Raw genomic sequence first — 17,230 nt, forward strand, 5'->3', positions numbered from 1 at the left:
GGAGGAAATAAAGGATGGTGTTTACCAACACAAAGAGCACTGTTTGCCCTGGAACGGTGTGCACTGAGTGGGTAGGAGGAGCGTGTGACCCTGACAAAGCTGGTGTCTACACATCGCCCACGCTTTAATAGCAGCCTACCGCACAGATCTGTTATGCTGCCAGCTTGGCACAGTGGCTTTCAGGTCCAGGAACGAAGGTGCGCTTTGGTTCCACATTCAGCCACCGCCGTATGATACATATAGGGAGAAAGCGTACAAAAACACAGCCCACAATTGAATGCTGCTGTGAGGTGAGCCCACACACGCTCAGTGAGACATGTGAATTCACTGAACGCAACAAGCCCATGAACATGGAATTATACACGTGTGTGCCGTATATTTGCGAGATGGGAAGCCCGTTCTTTCTACGAAGCCACAGGCGCTGAGGTTTATCCTGGAGTTTTACACACAGAAAATCTCCTGTATTATACAATACAGCACTCCTACATTAAGGAGTCTCCAAGTACATGATATCAATTCCATATAGAAACCTCATTTACTGCACAGTGTAGATGAAGGTTTCGGCACAGAATGAAAATCGGGGTCCTCATTACTCACCCACCTCCCGGCTCCAACCAAAGCTAACTCTAATAGAGCTTATGTAGCCATGCCCCTTTTCACCAGCTAATTTCTCTTCGATGGCGATGCCATAAATATACAGAGCTATAGCAAAAATGGAAGTTCAAAAGATGGCTGCATGCTTGTTTTTCTGGCGCATAAGGTCTATAGAAACGGAAATGCTTAAAAAAAAAATGGACAAGCTAGAAAGATACAATTCATTAATGTTTATGATTTAAACACATGCACTTTAATATTTTTGTAATTTTAGCAGAAAAAGAATGTAAAAATGCTAGAGTAAAAACATGTAAATTAGTTAAAAGAGACAAAATATATTAGATTTAACAATACAGTACATGTAATTTTGCTATTTAATGAAGTAACACAAATGGATTTAAAATGATCTTTTCAAAAAGACAAGAAATGTATGGTTACAGTAAAATATCGTTCAAATTAGGAAGAAAGCTTTGTAAAAAACTATGTATGATGCATTACATTTGATTATAATTCATTAACATTGTTATTGCTCACCAAGACTCCATTTATTTGATGAAAAATATACTGCAAACAGAAATATTGTGAAATATAATTCAAATTTAAAATAACTGTTCTATTTGAATATATATTAAAATGTCATTTATTCCTGTGATGGCAAAAATCATTACTCCAGTCTTCAGTGTCACATGGTCCTTCAGAAATCATTCTAATATGACGATTTGGTGCTCAAGAAACATTCGTAATATTATCAGTTGAAAAGAGCTGTGCTGCTCAATATTTTCTTACAGGAATCGTTGATGAGAAGAAAGTTCAAAAGGACAGCATTATTTGAAGTAGAAATCTTTTGAAACATTACAAACGTCTTTAATACATGAGTTCAATTATGCAAAAAAATATATAATCAGACACCCGTGGAATTTTGATGACCTGCAGCATTTTCTAATAGAATTCTGAAAGTTATAAAGTGTCTAATAGGTTAAAGAATGCATACATTCTTTATAACCCTCATGCTAATGTAACAGAAATGAAAATGAACAAAATGTAAAACAACCGCATGCCAATATGATGCCCTGATCTTGGATCAGTGCTGGGAGAGCAGTTCACTCTGAGCACCGGTTTGTTTGTTTGGGCTAAAGCGGGTAAATATCACTGGCCTGTTTGACATCTCTCAGTGGAGAGAGAGAGAGCAGGAGAAAAGAGACAATTCAGGGAGAGAGACAGAAAGACCGACAGAGAGAGAGAGAGATGCACACCTAGTAGAATACAAACATTGCATAATCAGCTTAGCCACCCCACTTCCTGCCTTTTAATGGGCCTGTCTGACTTTGGTTTGGTGGATGCTGCTTTACACAGCTCGTCCTGAGAGCAGGTCACTGGAGAGAGAGAGGGAGAGAGAGAGAGAGAGAGAGAGAGAGAGAGAGAGAGAGAGAGAGAGAGAGAGAGAGAGAGAGAGACTATTGTCTCAGTGCTCTAATAAAACATTGCAGAATGCAAGGTCAGGAGCCAGTTCACCGCATGCTCGTTTAAAGGTTGAAGTTCATGTTTCATTTAGAAGGAATGTACTCGCTGCACAAAAACAGAAAATAACATTAAGTTGTCTCACAGTGAGGCGAATTCACTAAATAGTTGCACCACTTTTGTGTGCAATATTTCAGCACCAAAAAACAAACAATGTCCAAGCATCTTTTTATATTTATAATTACTTTTCTAGATATCTTTATTAATATTATAAATGTCTTTACTGTCACTTTTGCATCCTTACTGAATAAAAGTAAATGTCAAAAGGTCACTCAGTCAGTCAAGTCACATTTATTTATCAAGCACATTTAAAAACAACAGATGTTGGCCAAAGTGCTGTAAAAAGTTAAGCAAATAATATAAAAAATAGACACACAACATAATCACATGCAATGCACAAAGTATAATGCACAATGCACTGCATCTACTTATGACTATAAGCAGTAATAAATAGATGCGTTTTAAGAAGGGATTTAAATTCATCATGTTGATTTTTCCAGAGCTGTGGAGCAGTCGCTGAAAAGGCACGATCTCCTTTCAGTTTAAGACGTGTCCTGGGAACTATTGGTTGATCGGAGGTGTCTGGATGTACTGTATGATGAAATGAAAGGAGATCAGAAATATATGGAAGAGCTAAACAGTGGCGGCCTTTATAAACAAACAATAATGCTTTAAACTGGATACGATATTTAACTGGAAGCCAATGAAGAGAGGGCAGCACTGGCAAAATATGTTCACACACACACACACACACTTGCATATGCACTTTACCATTTCGGGTTTATTTATATCTAGTTTTCCCGTGCTCACGTGAAAGTGTCTCATACGCATGTAAAAGTGTTTTGCAAATGTCTCAAGGGTTATTTCGACTTCAGAGGCCCGTAATATATATTTATTCACAAAAGTCAGCACTATTTGCCTGCCTCAATTAACGCTTAGCACTCTTGGAGAGCAGGTGGTACACAGAACTTTGTTTAGAAAAGATGCTTGTGTAGCAGGAATTCATCGCATGATATACACAGACAGTGCATGCAAATAACGCAGAACATTCTTAGTGAACTCCCCTGTGTTTGTTGGCTAAAAACGCAGGAAAATGTTTCCCTCATTTCAGGTAATTGAAAAGCATTTGCTTGCGTTTCTGCCTGTGTGTGCATATGAGAAATCAAATCTGTCTGATTTGGATATGCATGACTCATCCCAGCAGCCCTAATGAACGCTTGATAAAGAGGAAGAAAAAAAAAAAATGCAATATTGCTTCCTAATGGGCTCTCCACTGAAATCACTTGCCCTCCGTGGGGCTGACTGCTGTCCTCTCTCGGGTCAGAGGCAGACAGAGCTATTAGAGAACGCCCCAGATCAGATAGATTTCACTGGAAGATCATTTCTCCCCCTCATTAGAATTCTATCTTGTATAAACGCGATTATCTGAGCCCAGCTTTGTTTGTGTCAGAACAGTGCTAAATCAATCACGACACCGTCGAGGACGAACAAAGCACAAATAAATCAAAATATAATGCGGTTTGGAAAATTTGGTTTGGGGAATGCTCCAGATAGCACTGGTGTGAAATGATAGAGGCTGCACACACTTGCCGCAGTTTGAAGACCCGCTGGGCATGTCACCTTATTTTACTGATGATATTAGCTTCAGATTTATAGATTTGTTAAAGTCAGCATGAAACGGAAGTTACGATAGACTTTTTTTCCCACTATTGTGACGTATATACAAGTGAACGGCTAATCGAACACAAAAATTTAGGGTGGGACTTGATTTTTCCATCCGGAATTGATTGGATTCTTGTGGTTTGCTATTGCTGTGATCTTATGTGATTGACAGGTTGTCCCGCCATCACGCCAGTAAACACGTCATCAGAGAAGAGAGGAGATGTCAATGCAAGAGGCAGGGGGAGTTATTTTAATTAAAGATTATAAAGGCACATGGATTAAAAAAACATTATGTGCATGGATAAATCATTTATAATAAATTTGATTTATTATAAATAAATCTGATTTGGTGTTCACATTGGTACATGGCTCTTTGACTGATTTCAAGCTGTTCACATGTTGATGTCATGCTCAAATGCTTCATTTAATTTGGCTTAACACATGGAAGCCAAATGCAGGTAATTTGATGCTAATTCGACTGTCACTTTGAAATTTGATTAAATCGAAAGGGTCACAAGGAGTTTTTTTATTATTTAAATATGTTCCTTGAGGTTCACTAATAATGTTAATATATATATATATATATATATATATATATATATATGCAGATTTATTTTTTCAACACTCATTCATACCCTTTGTCTGAAATGAACCGAAACTGAATGCACGTCTGTAAACTGTATCCAGCGTAGACAGCGTCAATGATTATAATGGGTTCTATATGCTTTTGACATGATGCTCACATCTGGTTTAGGCAAAGGTCAACTGTTAAGCGACTGATACCAGTGGGCGGGGCCTATGGTGCGACGATGTAAAATTATTCTGCGATGTCTTGCTCTAAAGGCAGTCATATGCAAATGTAGTAGCCCGTGTGGCGTCACAAATCCCACAATATCTAAAGCCGTTTTTAGAGCTTGATAAAATGAATGATTTGTTTTTAATGAGGAGGAAGTTTTAAGCTATGAAACTTGCAGGATGTTTTAATGGTACAAAGACTTTTCATATGTAAAAAGATCAAGCCAAATATGATTTCTCATGTCATGACCCCTTTAAACATTTAGTCAATTGTTTATTCAGACAGTCAGCATCTTGTATTATTTAACTGAGAACATTATTTCTTTGACTACACATATACCGGTATGTAGATTTTCATGCAATTCTTATGCAATGCAATGCGTGAAAATACATGTCAATAAACATTTGCTTTTTTCACATTCAAGTTGAAAAAATATGAATAATTTTCAACAGAGACCTTTATAGCAGCTCCACATTGAAGATATTGTTGTCACACCTCAGTAACTAACACATATTCAAGCTGTTTTCCAAAACACCTGATCCCTTTACCACACCTGCGCTTAGAGACCCGGTTACCAGGTGAATATGTGTATGTGTGTGTGTGAGAGAGAGAGAGAGAGAGGGAGAGAGAGAAAGAAAGCAAGAATCATTTTCCACATACAGTATCTAATGTCAGCCACATAACCATGATTGTTTGTGGGTCGTGAATCAAGGGCAAAATAGGGCATTTTATGTACAGTGGGGTCCAAATACATAAGACCACAAAATATAATTTAAACTTTTATGATTTAAAAAAAAATGAAAACAGAAACATTACAGTGTAAAATGGACTATTTATAGGTCACTAATCAAATAAGCAAATTTGTGGCAATGATCATGTGAATTCTTTTGTACAGATTGTTGCTTTACATTTTAACTTTGCTGATAATATCATTTATGGGAAGAAAAAAAACTCCAGAAAAATATAAAATAGAAGCATTTTCACTAGTGATGTTGTCTGTTATTTATCTTGATAATATAATGACTTATTCATTTTGATTAATATAATTTACATTAAACTTAATTTGCATGGGAAACATGCCATATTCTTTATGTAGTATGTAATAAGCAGAACGTTATCGGCTGCAGGTGTGGGCGCTAATATAGTTCTAGATATCATGCTTGTCCTTTAATATTTTGCTGATTTATACATCACTAAATCAAGACAGTGCCTAAAGGGTCAACTTCACGCTGTCCCTCTTTACCAGCATAAAATAAAACCTGTTATTCAGATTTAGAATGAATTATACAGCGAAACCGAGCAAAGCATCAATAATAGAATGCTCCCCTCTTGCTATGATCAATAAAGCTGTCAACGCAAGTTTAGACAGTTTCATGTGACTGTTTGAGTCCTGCAGTTTAGCTCAAACTCACCAGCCATGATCATGACCATATTCATTTACTTGATTAATTGTGCAGCCCATACAAAGAGATACAAATTATTTATTATGTCAGTTCACATTTAGGAACCTGTGTTCTCTCCTCTCATTCAGAAACATCACAAAGATTTAAACACTCACACTGACATGATGGGACACTGGAGGAATCATAAGGGCCCATAGTATTTCCTGCGTCAGTGGTTACCAGCATCATGTTAGTATCTTTGAGAGCAGAGCAGGCCTTACTGTACATACCACAGAGAGTGTGGGGTTTTCACACAGCCCTCCCAACACATTAGAAACCTGCCATTCTCTCTAAAGACTACAGCTGAATCTGAACACCTTTCAATCCTGCCTCATGTACGATGTGGAGGCTTGCCGGGTTCCAGCGGAGTAAAATACAGGATCATGCTTGTTCAAAGATTATGGGAAAACAAAAGGAAAGACTGAGTGAGCTTTGGGGAAGTAAAGAAACAGAGAACTGGAAGTAGAGATGTTTTAGAAAATTATGTGCACAAATGGGCTGCGAAATTCCAAAACGAGGAGGTTTGGGGTAAATTTGAGAGACAGGAAAAGAACATATTTACAGTTTTAGCAGAAACATGTCTATATTTTCACCCATTTTACCGTTATTTTTGTTTGTTTTTTTGCGCACAAAAAGTATTCTCGTCGCTTGATAAACTCAAGATTGAGCCACTGTAGTCACTCGGACTATTTTAACGATGTCTTTAACTTTTCTGGGCCGGCAAGTTTCGCTCCCTTAGAAGCCTATGGAGTGAGACAGCTCTCAGATTTAATAAAAAATATCTTAATTTGTGTTCCGAAGATGAACGAAAGTCTTACGGGGTTGGAACAACATGAGGGTGAGTAATTACTAACAGAATTTTCATTTTGGGGTGAACTAACCCTTTAAGAAAACTGAATTCAAAAGATCAAACATTTTATGAGAGAAAGTCACCATATTTTGAGAATTATCCAATACAAAGTACAAGCAAAAAATAATACTGATGCTTGCCTTGGCAAGCACACTAAATATAGAAAGTGAGAGAAAGAAAGAAGAAATCAGAGAGAAAGAGGTACACAGAACGATATGCGCCAGTGCCCATTATGTTCTCCAGTAAGTCCTGGGAAAATAAACAGCTTCATTAGCACGTCCTTTATAGAATTTCTCTCTCTCTCTCTCTCCCACACATAGCGTGTGAGCGCCTTGTCTGAAGCATAAGATGAAACCATCCAAACAGAAGACGTCAGTCAGAAGCCAGCTCAGCGCTCATTAATACATCAAAATGTTCCAGAGCCCACCACGCCTCACCCCCGGCCTGCCAAACGCTTACCTGAGACCCCTCCATTATGACCTCACCACTGGAACACAAACTCTGCTAAAACTGATCCCAGAACATTCCAAAAATAACATGTCACACCAGATCATCGCAGATTTATCTTGAAGGGGGCGTGATATCTTACATTTAATTTTTTATGGTGTGGTATATAAACAGGCCGTCTGACTGAGCCGCTTTGTGATAGATTAAGGAATATGGTTGACTTGTGGTTTGGCTAGGTAACATGGTCCGGTTAGCCCCTGCTGGTGGATGTCGTAACTACACCATCTGGCTGCATCTTTGACGGCCATTAAAATAAATTAATAAAATAAATAAATAAACTTGTTTATTTAAAAAAATAAATATTATTTTTTTATTTACAATAAGTACATTTTAAAATATTTGAATTTATTTATTTTTTAGAACAAGGCTCCACCCTTGTCAACTAGGTCTTTCACTTAATGATATCTGGCCTCACTACTGACACATGCCCCATTCAAACAAACTCCTCAGAGAGTGTATCGGTCCGTGCAGCTTGATTTCCCGGTATCGCAGACATTAGCGAGTCAAGTGGAACCAAATTTGATAGGTCACCCCGATGCTGCGCACACACACACACACACACACACATACACACAAGCCTGGCCTCTTACCCTATAATTTAGCCTTCCCTTCCATCAGCACAGACAGTGGGGTGTAAGTACTCTCTCTCTCACGGTCTTACTGTCAGTGGGCTTGTAAGCACTTCAGTACAAGCCTACATTTTCCCTCAGTCACAGCTAACACACATACACAGCAATTTAACAAGTCACTTTACTGATCAGCCTGTGGGAAAACACATACACAAGACCCTGCCTGTCTGTCTGTCTATCTCAGAATTTTCAATTTCAAAGTACTTTTTTATTTTATGTATTAACAAAATAAAAAATAAGTTACAAATAAATGATTATAAAAGCTATAAATAAAATAATTAAAAACTAACATTAATATATATATATATATATATATATATATATATATATTAAAAATTAAGATATGAATTAAGATGAATTGCTTGTATTCCTCATTTTAAGTCGCTTTGGATAAAATCATCTGCTAAATGAAGAAATGAAAACAAATATAACAAAATAAAAATCATTAAACATAAAATGTGTTTATTTATTTATTTGAATATAAATATTATATTCAAATAAAATAGAGTAAATAAATCGAATAATATGTGAAAATAAAATGATGCAAACACAAAAGCATGCACAAGTCCAAGTCCTTCACTAGAAAGAAACTATCCTGAACTATGATGTCAAAGGCAGCAGACAGGGGGGGAAAAACATGTCCATTTGACGTTTTTTATATATAGCACCCGTAAAACATTTTACTAAAAACATTGCACTGAAATATTATATATTTATATTTATCTACAAGTTATTTCTATATTTATATTTATGTTGTCACAATACACAGCTACTTTTTGAATGACCATTACAATGTAGAAAAATGCTTTTTGTTGCAAGATGGTGTAGTTACGTCATCAACCAGCAGGGGCTCACAGGGCCAAACTAACCAGCCAAACCTTGACCCCTTGCCACATATACCCATTCCCACTTTATCTGTTTCAGGTAGATTAGTGCTATTCTTCTGTCATAGTAAATGAGAAATTGTGCCTCTGTCGCAACCTTTCTCTTTTTACCTTCAATTACCATCAACTAAAACGTTCCAGAATTAATGCATATGCGTGTGTGTGGTATTATGACAGCAAATCCACAGTGTGATTCCCATACCCACACCATTAAGACTTCCCTCAGGCCACTCTGCTCATGAATAGGGAGAGACGAAGAGATGAAGGGAGAGGGGGGGGGGGGTTAAGGTTGAGATCAGGTGCCGGCCAAATTGCCTGAAACACACTCCAAGATCTGACAGAGCTCACAGGCTTGAGCTGGGAATGTGGAAGATCAGCAAAACGGAAAGAAGTGCTGGACGTCCCATGACAGGGAGCTTGTGCGTGATGGAGGGGTCACAGCGTTACACGCTCGTCATCATTATCTACCCCAGCATCAGCATGTTGCCTAAGAGCCCGTGTAATTATGAGAGCATGCAGGCCTGATGGCCCCGTTGTGGCCTGTTAGAAAAGCCTGAGTAAGCAGGATCAGGACAACACGCGAGAAAACACACACCTACAGCAGATGGAGACAAGAGAGACAAGCAGAAAGACTACACAAGTGACAGCAAGTGCTTCATGAAAGTCATACGGGCGAACTATCCCTTTAAGAGACGAAGAGCTCCTTTTCTTTTCCTTTCTCTCTCAAATAAAACATAAATTTCAACAATCAATCTGTGTAAGAAGCATAGGTGTGATTCGTGTGCCAAACGCTTTTCTGTAAAAGCATACAGCAGATTGGATCTCTTAAGTCTGATATTTTAATACTGCTACACCTGTTCGAGAGAATCTTCAGTGCACAGCAAGATTCAAGAGGAACCACTTGGGCAAAACACAGTTATTCCACAGGCTCGTATCATCCACTTAGTAGAGAGAGAGAGAGAGAGAGGGAGAGACAGAGATAGAAAGATGGAAAAAGAAGGACGGGAGGGAGAGAAAATCGATGAGATGCTATTTTTGAGCTTTCAACCTGGATATCAATACATGCATGGCTCCTTTTCAAGGCTGAATGCATTATCAGAAGGCTGGCAAAGATTGTAGCAATATTCCTGACTTTAAAGTGCACAATATCACCTCATTCTCACTCTCTGCCTTCTATTTCTCAAAAGAAGCTTTTTCGGGGTTTTTTCAAAATGGCTTTTTAAAGGGATAGGTCACCCTAAAATGAAATTTCTGTCATCATTTACTCATCCCCATATTGTTCCAAACTGATATGACTTTCTTTCTTCAAAGAAACACAAAAGGAGAAGGTATGAAGATGCGTTTTTCTCTCTCTCTTTCAAACAGTGAAAGTGGATGGGGACCAAAAGGACAAAAAAAAGTACAGTATAGTAAAATGGGTCCACATGACTTATCCGCTATATTTGCAGTCTTCTAAGCCCCAAGTTTGTATTATGTCAGGAAAATGATTCAATTTAGGTCTTTACTCTCCTTGGCATGTTCATGAGAGATGTAGCAATATATGATTTGCAAATTAGTTTTTTTTTTTGTAATTAACTTCACCCTCAACACCCTCAAATGATCCAGTAGTCTTAATGTTTTCAACATTGATATTTATGAGAAATGTTTCTTGAGCATCAAATCAGCATATTAGAATGATTTCTGAAGGATCATGTGACACTGCAGAAATAGAAACCAAGCGACTGCTTGTCACGGTCGCAGCTGGAAAGGAACAACTCAGATTTACAAGGAAGATATTTTTATCGCTTGTCGCTTTATCACGTTCACCAGGTTAAGACACAGTGTAAAGGTAAAGACAAGACCGAGTTTGCCAGGAGTCTGTTAGTACTGAGAAAAGACAGAGAGAGAGCCTTTAAGAGAGAGAGAGGTATAGATGAAGTCATCCATCATCCCTCTGTCTTTGGGTCTGACACCGAGCCTCACGCTACACCCCACAAATCACACAGCAACTGCCAGAGTTGCAGGCTGCCCTCTCCAATCTCTCTCTTCCTATTCTCTCTCTCTGTCTTGTCAGTTGCTTTTACACCCCCCTCCAAGCCCTCTGCCTATGTCTCCTTCAAACAGAAAACAGACACACACACACGAACATATGCATCCAACAGAAATCACATATTCTCTCTCTCATCCACCTTAACCTCTCCAGCTCCCGTCTTTCCCTTCCTCTAAAGGAAACAAGAAAGCTCCGCAACAACAGGGGAACAAACACCAAGCACATTACTGAGGAAAATACCCTGAGCTTTGCAAAACTACCCCATTAAACAACACTGTTTACACATTATTTTTGTGGGCGTCTGTGATATAAAGCATTTGTCGCTTTTAAAGGCGACATGAAATCAGAATTGAATAAACTGAGTTGAATACAAAATAAGCTTAATCGACAGCATTTGTGGCACAATGTTGATTACTATGGAAAGTACTTTTAGATTATTTCCCCTCATTTTCTTTAAAATAAGCAAAAATGGACTTATAATGAAAAGTGAATGGAGACCATTTTTGGATAAAACTTGTCTTATCTGAGACTTATTACGTTGTCATGGCAACAATGTAATGAAATTTGAATAAATTAGTTAGTAATCAAACTTTCCACCTTAAAAATGATATAAAGAGATTTACGTCTTGTGGCTACACCAATTTCACCAATTCCCCGTTCACCAATTTTAGCTTTTTTTTAAATAAAAGGAAGGACAGGTGGACATTTTCGTTGTAATCAACATTATGCCACAAACGCTGTCAATTAAACTTGTTCAGAACCCAGAATATTCTATTAAAGAAAAATATATCTGCAAAATCTAATGACACATTTGGCCTTTGAAATGATTTTTGAATAAGTCTGCAAATTAACCAGTAATATCATAGCTCAATTTTCACAATTCAATTAAATGCGAATAGATAAAATCAAGTCCCGCCCTACATCATATCTCACTAATATTCTGTATCACTCTGAAATACGTCAAGTAATGTAAGTTAAATGTGTTCTAAATGCTATCTTCATTATAAACGTTTGTCGCTAGTTTATGCAGCACATTCTGCTGCCCTGTGGGAACTGTTTTCTTCTGGCACACCAGGCTTAAATTAAACCTTAATCAACCTATAAATCAGATCCTGTCATATGAAGCTGATGAGCAGAGCGACTCAAAGTGGGGGACGTGTACTTCCTCACACTAGAGGTTTGGTTCGCGTTGTACTTGGAGGTTTAGTATTCTAATATATAAAGCTCGGCAGAGAGCTATACAGGTGTAATTATGCTGTCAAAATCAGAAAATCAGAACATATTTAATATTAAAGGCACAATTTATAAAAAAAAAATAGATTTCTGTCATTTACTCAGAAAAACGTGGGTTTGAAACAACAGGAGAGCAAGTAGATGATGACAGAACTGTCATTTTTGGCTGAACTATTCCTTTAATATACAGCTATATGGAGAGGGACCTCAGAGCAATGAGATTTTACTGTGGATGGAGCTGTGAAAACAGACACCAAGTGGGCAACAAAATGTCCTGATGATTGTCACTGTGTTGCTTTGCACCTGGTTAGGATGTAATATTGTTAGAACACACTGTATTGTTGACACTTGCCTGGTACTCCTGGTGGGGTTTTGAGGAACTTTCCGTTGAAATGTTGAATCACCACATCACATTTCTCAGTGGACTCCATTCTGAGACAGAAAGAGAAATAAAAAGAAACACACAGCATGAGGCAATCAGAATTAAAGTCATCGGTCATAACTGCAGTGAAAACATTGACAACTGAACAGATTTAGCTTTTTAAAACTCTGCTTTATGACTGTTTCTTTAACTATGGACATTTTTGGTCCTGTGGACATATAGAACATTCTCTATTAAAACACACTTTTCATACTCTCAACAGTTTAATATGTCTATAACAATGACTAACAGTGGACATATAGTAGATGCATCAAAGGAAATATTTTTCTACGAATCAGCCGTCATGTTTCTGAATCAACAAATGTAATTTCCACCATATTTTAAATTATGTATTTTGATTTTGTTAGACAACATTATGTAGTGTGACTCCTTTACCTCATGGCTAGCTTTTTATGTATAACAAATACAGTTTAATAATAGCTTCACACTTTTAATATTTTTTTTATAATTTGACAAGTGCATAGCTACAGCTTGATAAGAAATGATGCAAAGTAAAAAATATTCTGCAATGTTTTCTCATATTTCATGTAAATCATGTAAATTGTTGTCTCATTGATAAACAAGTACAATAACTTTTGACAAAATTTAATTGGGACCAAAAATATGATGGAATATCAATCAATCAATCAATGATTATATAAATGAATCAATCAATATGTCATGTTTAATTCACTATGTTTAGGACATATTTAAAGAATATAAAATATATTTTATTTTAAATCATTAATATTTCTATACTGAATTTTGTTTTGTTTAAGATTGAGGATCTGTGTCTAAGTCAAGGGTAAACCAATACAATTTTTATAAATTGATAAATATTATAATCCAAAATAAGTGATAAAGGCATGATACAAAGTTCAAAGTTTTAATGTGATTTATATATATATATATATATATATATATATATATATATATATATATATATATATATATATATAAATAAAAGTTGAAATCTATTAGTACTAACCTCAGAGACATTAAAACTCCTGTAATTGAAGAAACCTCCTTATATGTTAATTTCGAGAACGAAAGCAGAGGGTTAGAAAGAGTGAGAGAGGGAAAATAAAGAATGGCAGGGGTGTTATATAGTGTTTGTTTCGGGCTGCTGGGAGTCTTGATTTAGTCTGTGCTCTCTGGAGTGGCTCCTCTCCTCTGTGCGGCCCCATTCAGCTCTGCTCACCCAATCATGGCTGAACGGCTAATTGCCTGGCTGGCACAATAGTGTACACACACACACACACACACACACAGCCTCTGCTGGGATCTCTTACACAGCCAGTGACCCTGAAAACCAGCCAACCCACCCCACACGCGCCACACAAAAGGGGGAGGGGGGTGGGAGGCGGAGCAGGAAAAGAAAGAAACTAAGGGATGTTTTTATGTGTGCCCTCTTGAACAAACGCTGTCTAGTCTTGCATGAGCCAAAGGGTTGGTTGTCAAGGTTACCTGGCGAAACCGACCCCTCGACTGACCCCGTTGGCGTCTCGGAGTATCCGTGTGGAGATGACATGTCCGAAAGGCTTCAGCATGTTCTCCAGCTCTTGTTCATCCATTGAAACCGGGAGGTTCGAGATGTACAAGTTAGTGGGGTCCTGCTCTTGTTGCTGTGGAGAAAACACACACACACACACGCAATCTGACATTAGAAATCATGATGTAGTCACACATATTCTGACTTTAAATTATAGGCATAAACTCCAGTTGCAGCTTATCCCGGTCAAAAACAACCCATTTAGTCAGGACGTGGCCTTCTGAGTGACATATCAATTGACTAGGGGTGCAAAAATCTGAAATCAGACCCAACGAAACAAACTATGCAGGTGGAAATGCCTTGTTTACTTGCTACAAAGTGTCTCAGACAAAACTTTTAAATGTCTTTCTGAGATCACAACCATGCTAGCAGTATTTTGGTCTAATCTTCCATGCTGCAATGGGCGGCATGAGAGACCCAGGATGGTGAGGAAAGAGAAAGAGTGAGCTGTTAAAGCTGAAAGCTGTGTTTAAATGAAAACCACAAGATGCTGGAGGGCCTTAACTGGATACATCACTACCTGTCTCTCACTCACGCACTGGTGTTGATGGCCTCTTCTAGAGACACTGTGCGGCTGGCTAATGGGGGTCTGAGAGGACAGCGCACACGATACAGACACTGGATGGTGGTTGTTGAAGGGTGTGTGTGTGTGTGCGCAAAGACGAAAATGAGCAGCATTAAAGCACTTGCACACTAAGAGAACATACTGCATTTGTCTCTTTGAAGCCCAGGCTAAAATGTGCAGAGGAAAATCATAAAAAAAAAAAAATCTAGACCAAGAAATGGCATATCCATTAACCCTTAAATGCATACCCCGGGTCTTTAGTGACCCGGGACGTCATTCACTACACTCCTCCTCATTCATTTTATAAACCTTCTTAGTATTCCTCAATTACTTCATTATAATATATCCATTATAAATATAAATGAATGCCTGCTTTCCCATTCATTTTTTGTAAAAATTGTATAAGGTCGCTAACGACCAGAGGAGTGTAACAGTGTATGGGCCCTATTGAAACGCAAGTATCAAACGCCAAACGCAAGTAACTTTGTGGGCAAATCATTTACCATTTTCCATTTACATTACTCATAGGTGTGGTTTGGGCGTAACGTGAAATAAACCAATCAGAGCGTCATCTCAAATACCGCCCATAAAGAAATCAGGACAGAAGTGGTTGAAAGTGGACAAAAGAGATTAAAATACCAGGTGTAAACGAGGATGCGTCTCCTTGTGTCTACTTGTGATCCAATCGACCAAAACACATCTAAATACCAGGTGTAAACAGGGCCTTAAAGTCATATACATATGCCAGTGGACAGGCAGATTTTCAATCCCCAAAGCAAAAACTAATTTCCTTAAACGTACAGTAGTATACGTATAGGGCAATGAAAACATGGAATTTTCTACCATTAATTAAAACAGGTAAAGGCACACTTGGATGGATGCATTATAAGTGTTAGACCTGGTGCTGCTTAGACCTCAATTCACAGATTGCTGTAATGTTGAATATAGGCTATGCTAAGTGTGTTGTTTTTGGATTCGTTATTGAGAGTATTTTTTAATGTTTTGTGTTTGTTTTTTCTTCCTTTAAAAAAATAATAATGTTGTGTGGACCCCAGGAAGACTAGTGGTGCTCTTGGGCATACTGTAGCTAATGGGGATGCAAATAAATAAGCTTAATTTAATTTATAACTTTTTGCAATGTTTTTTTATTTTTATTTTTATTATTTTTTTTTATTAAAAAAAAAGCATTATTATTAGCTAATATTTATTATAAAAAAACTAGCAAACTTCCTAAGAACACCTCATTCTTGAGGTGTAGTAACCACTGCGAAAGAAAACATCCAGACGGGATGGGCTGTGAATCGATAACAGAACCAGAGTGAGAGAAAAAGAATCAAAAACAGAAAGTGTTGGTGGGCCAGCAGAGAATGACGGCGACCTGCTGGTGAGTTAAGGAGTTATCTGACATGTGAGCGTGTGTGCAAATATTCCATTTGTGAAGTGTGAGGCCCAGCCCTGCAGGAGACCATCACTCTTTTATTAAGTGAAAGTGATTAAAAGAGCAACTGTAGTTGCTTTATGATATCTCCTCACACACCAGATGTTCTCTATACTCACATTCCCTGGCTGAGATCCAAACGGGTTATTGAACACCCCACGCAGGGCATTACAACTGGCGACATTATTAAAACCGCTCCAAAATGACCACTACTGTATAGACGAGAAAAGGTATGTGCAATATATAAAACTGTTTTATGTTTACTAAACTAAATAATAAAACCATAAAATGTTAATTAGAAATAATAAAAAGTTAAAATATTTAATCATGGAAAGTTTAAGCAAACAACAGCATATAAAGCCCTATTCGGAAGGTAATTGTTTCTCAAGGTGACATCCATAAAAGAACAATTTGTATGGCTCCGTCGTGATAAAACTCATGGATTTGGATGACTATCATGCAGGGGACAGTTGCAGAAGTGACTAATGCAATCTTAAGAAAGACAGAGTATTCTTAAACATGTATCCTTCTCTAAATCTACACATACACAACTGGATTTTTTATAACTGATAAAAAACACCAGTAATATTATAAAATATTATTGTGATCAAAAGAGCTGATTTCTATTTTAATATATTTTAAAATGTAATTTATTCCTTTTTTTCATGTAATTTATTGCATTTTCAGCAGCCGTTACTTCAGTTTTCAGTGTCACATTATACATTTTCCATGGCTTAACATTTTTTTTTGGAAACCATGACATTTTTTTCAGGATTCTTTGATGAATAGAGTGTTCAAAAGAACATTTATTTGAAATGGTAATCTTTTGTAAGATTATGGGCCAGATTTACTAACCAGGGCAAATGAGTGAGCGAGCGCAATTCCAAAATAGCGAAGATAGAAGTGAAAAAGTTCTGAGCGTTATCTACTGACAACACACAAATTAAAGAACACAGACACAGCCGGATCATTTCCATAATGACCAACGCAATCTACCAAGAGCAGTGCAAATTAGCGTCTGGTTTAAGACATGGTTTGTTGATCAATAAAATAATGCCGCAAATACCAGTAAATTGACTAGCGCAAACCTTAGTAAATCACCTTGCATGA

General features: G+C 37.4%; 1 protein-coding gene across 1 annotated transcript in view; it reads right to left on the bottom strand.

Moving 5' to 3' along the window:
• rbms3 (RNA binding motif, single stranded interacting protein) overlaps window positions 1–17,230 on the bottom strand; it is a 149,631-nt gene that overhangs the window by 26,131 nt on the left and 106,270 nt on the right. The window contains exons 5-6 of the mRNA XM_056256965.1: window positions 14,033–14,190; window positions 12,497–12,576 (exon numbers count right to left, since the gene is read on the bottom strand). Coding sequence (XP_056112940.1) covers window positions 12,497–12,576; window positions 14,033–14,190 — 238 coding nt within the window. The remainder of the gene's footprint in view (window positions 1–12,496; window positions 12,577–14,032; window positions 14,191–17,230) is intronic.

Source organism: Rhinichthys klamathensis, unplaced genomic scaffold, assembly GCF_029890125.1.
Source record: "Rhinichthys klamathensis goyatoka isolate OS25496 unplaced genomic scaffold, OSU_Roscu_1.1 h1tg000006l_1, whole genome shotgun sequence".
Classification (NCBI taxonomy): Eukaryota; Metazoa; Chordata; class Actinopteri; order Cypriniformes; family Leuciscidae; genus Rhinichthys; species Rhinichthys klamathensis.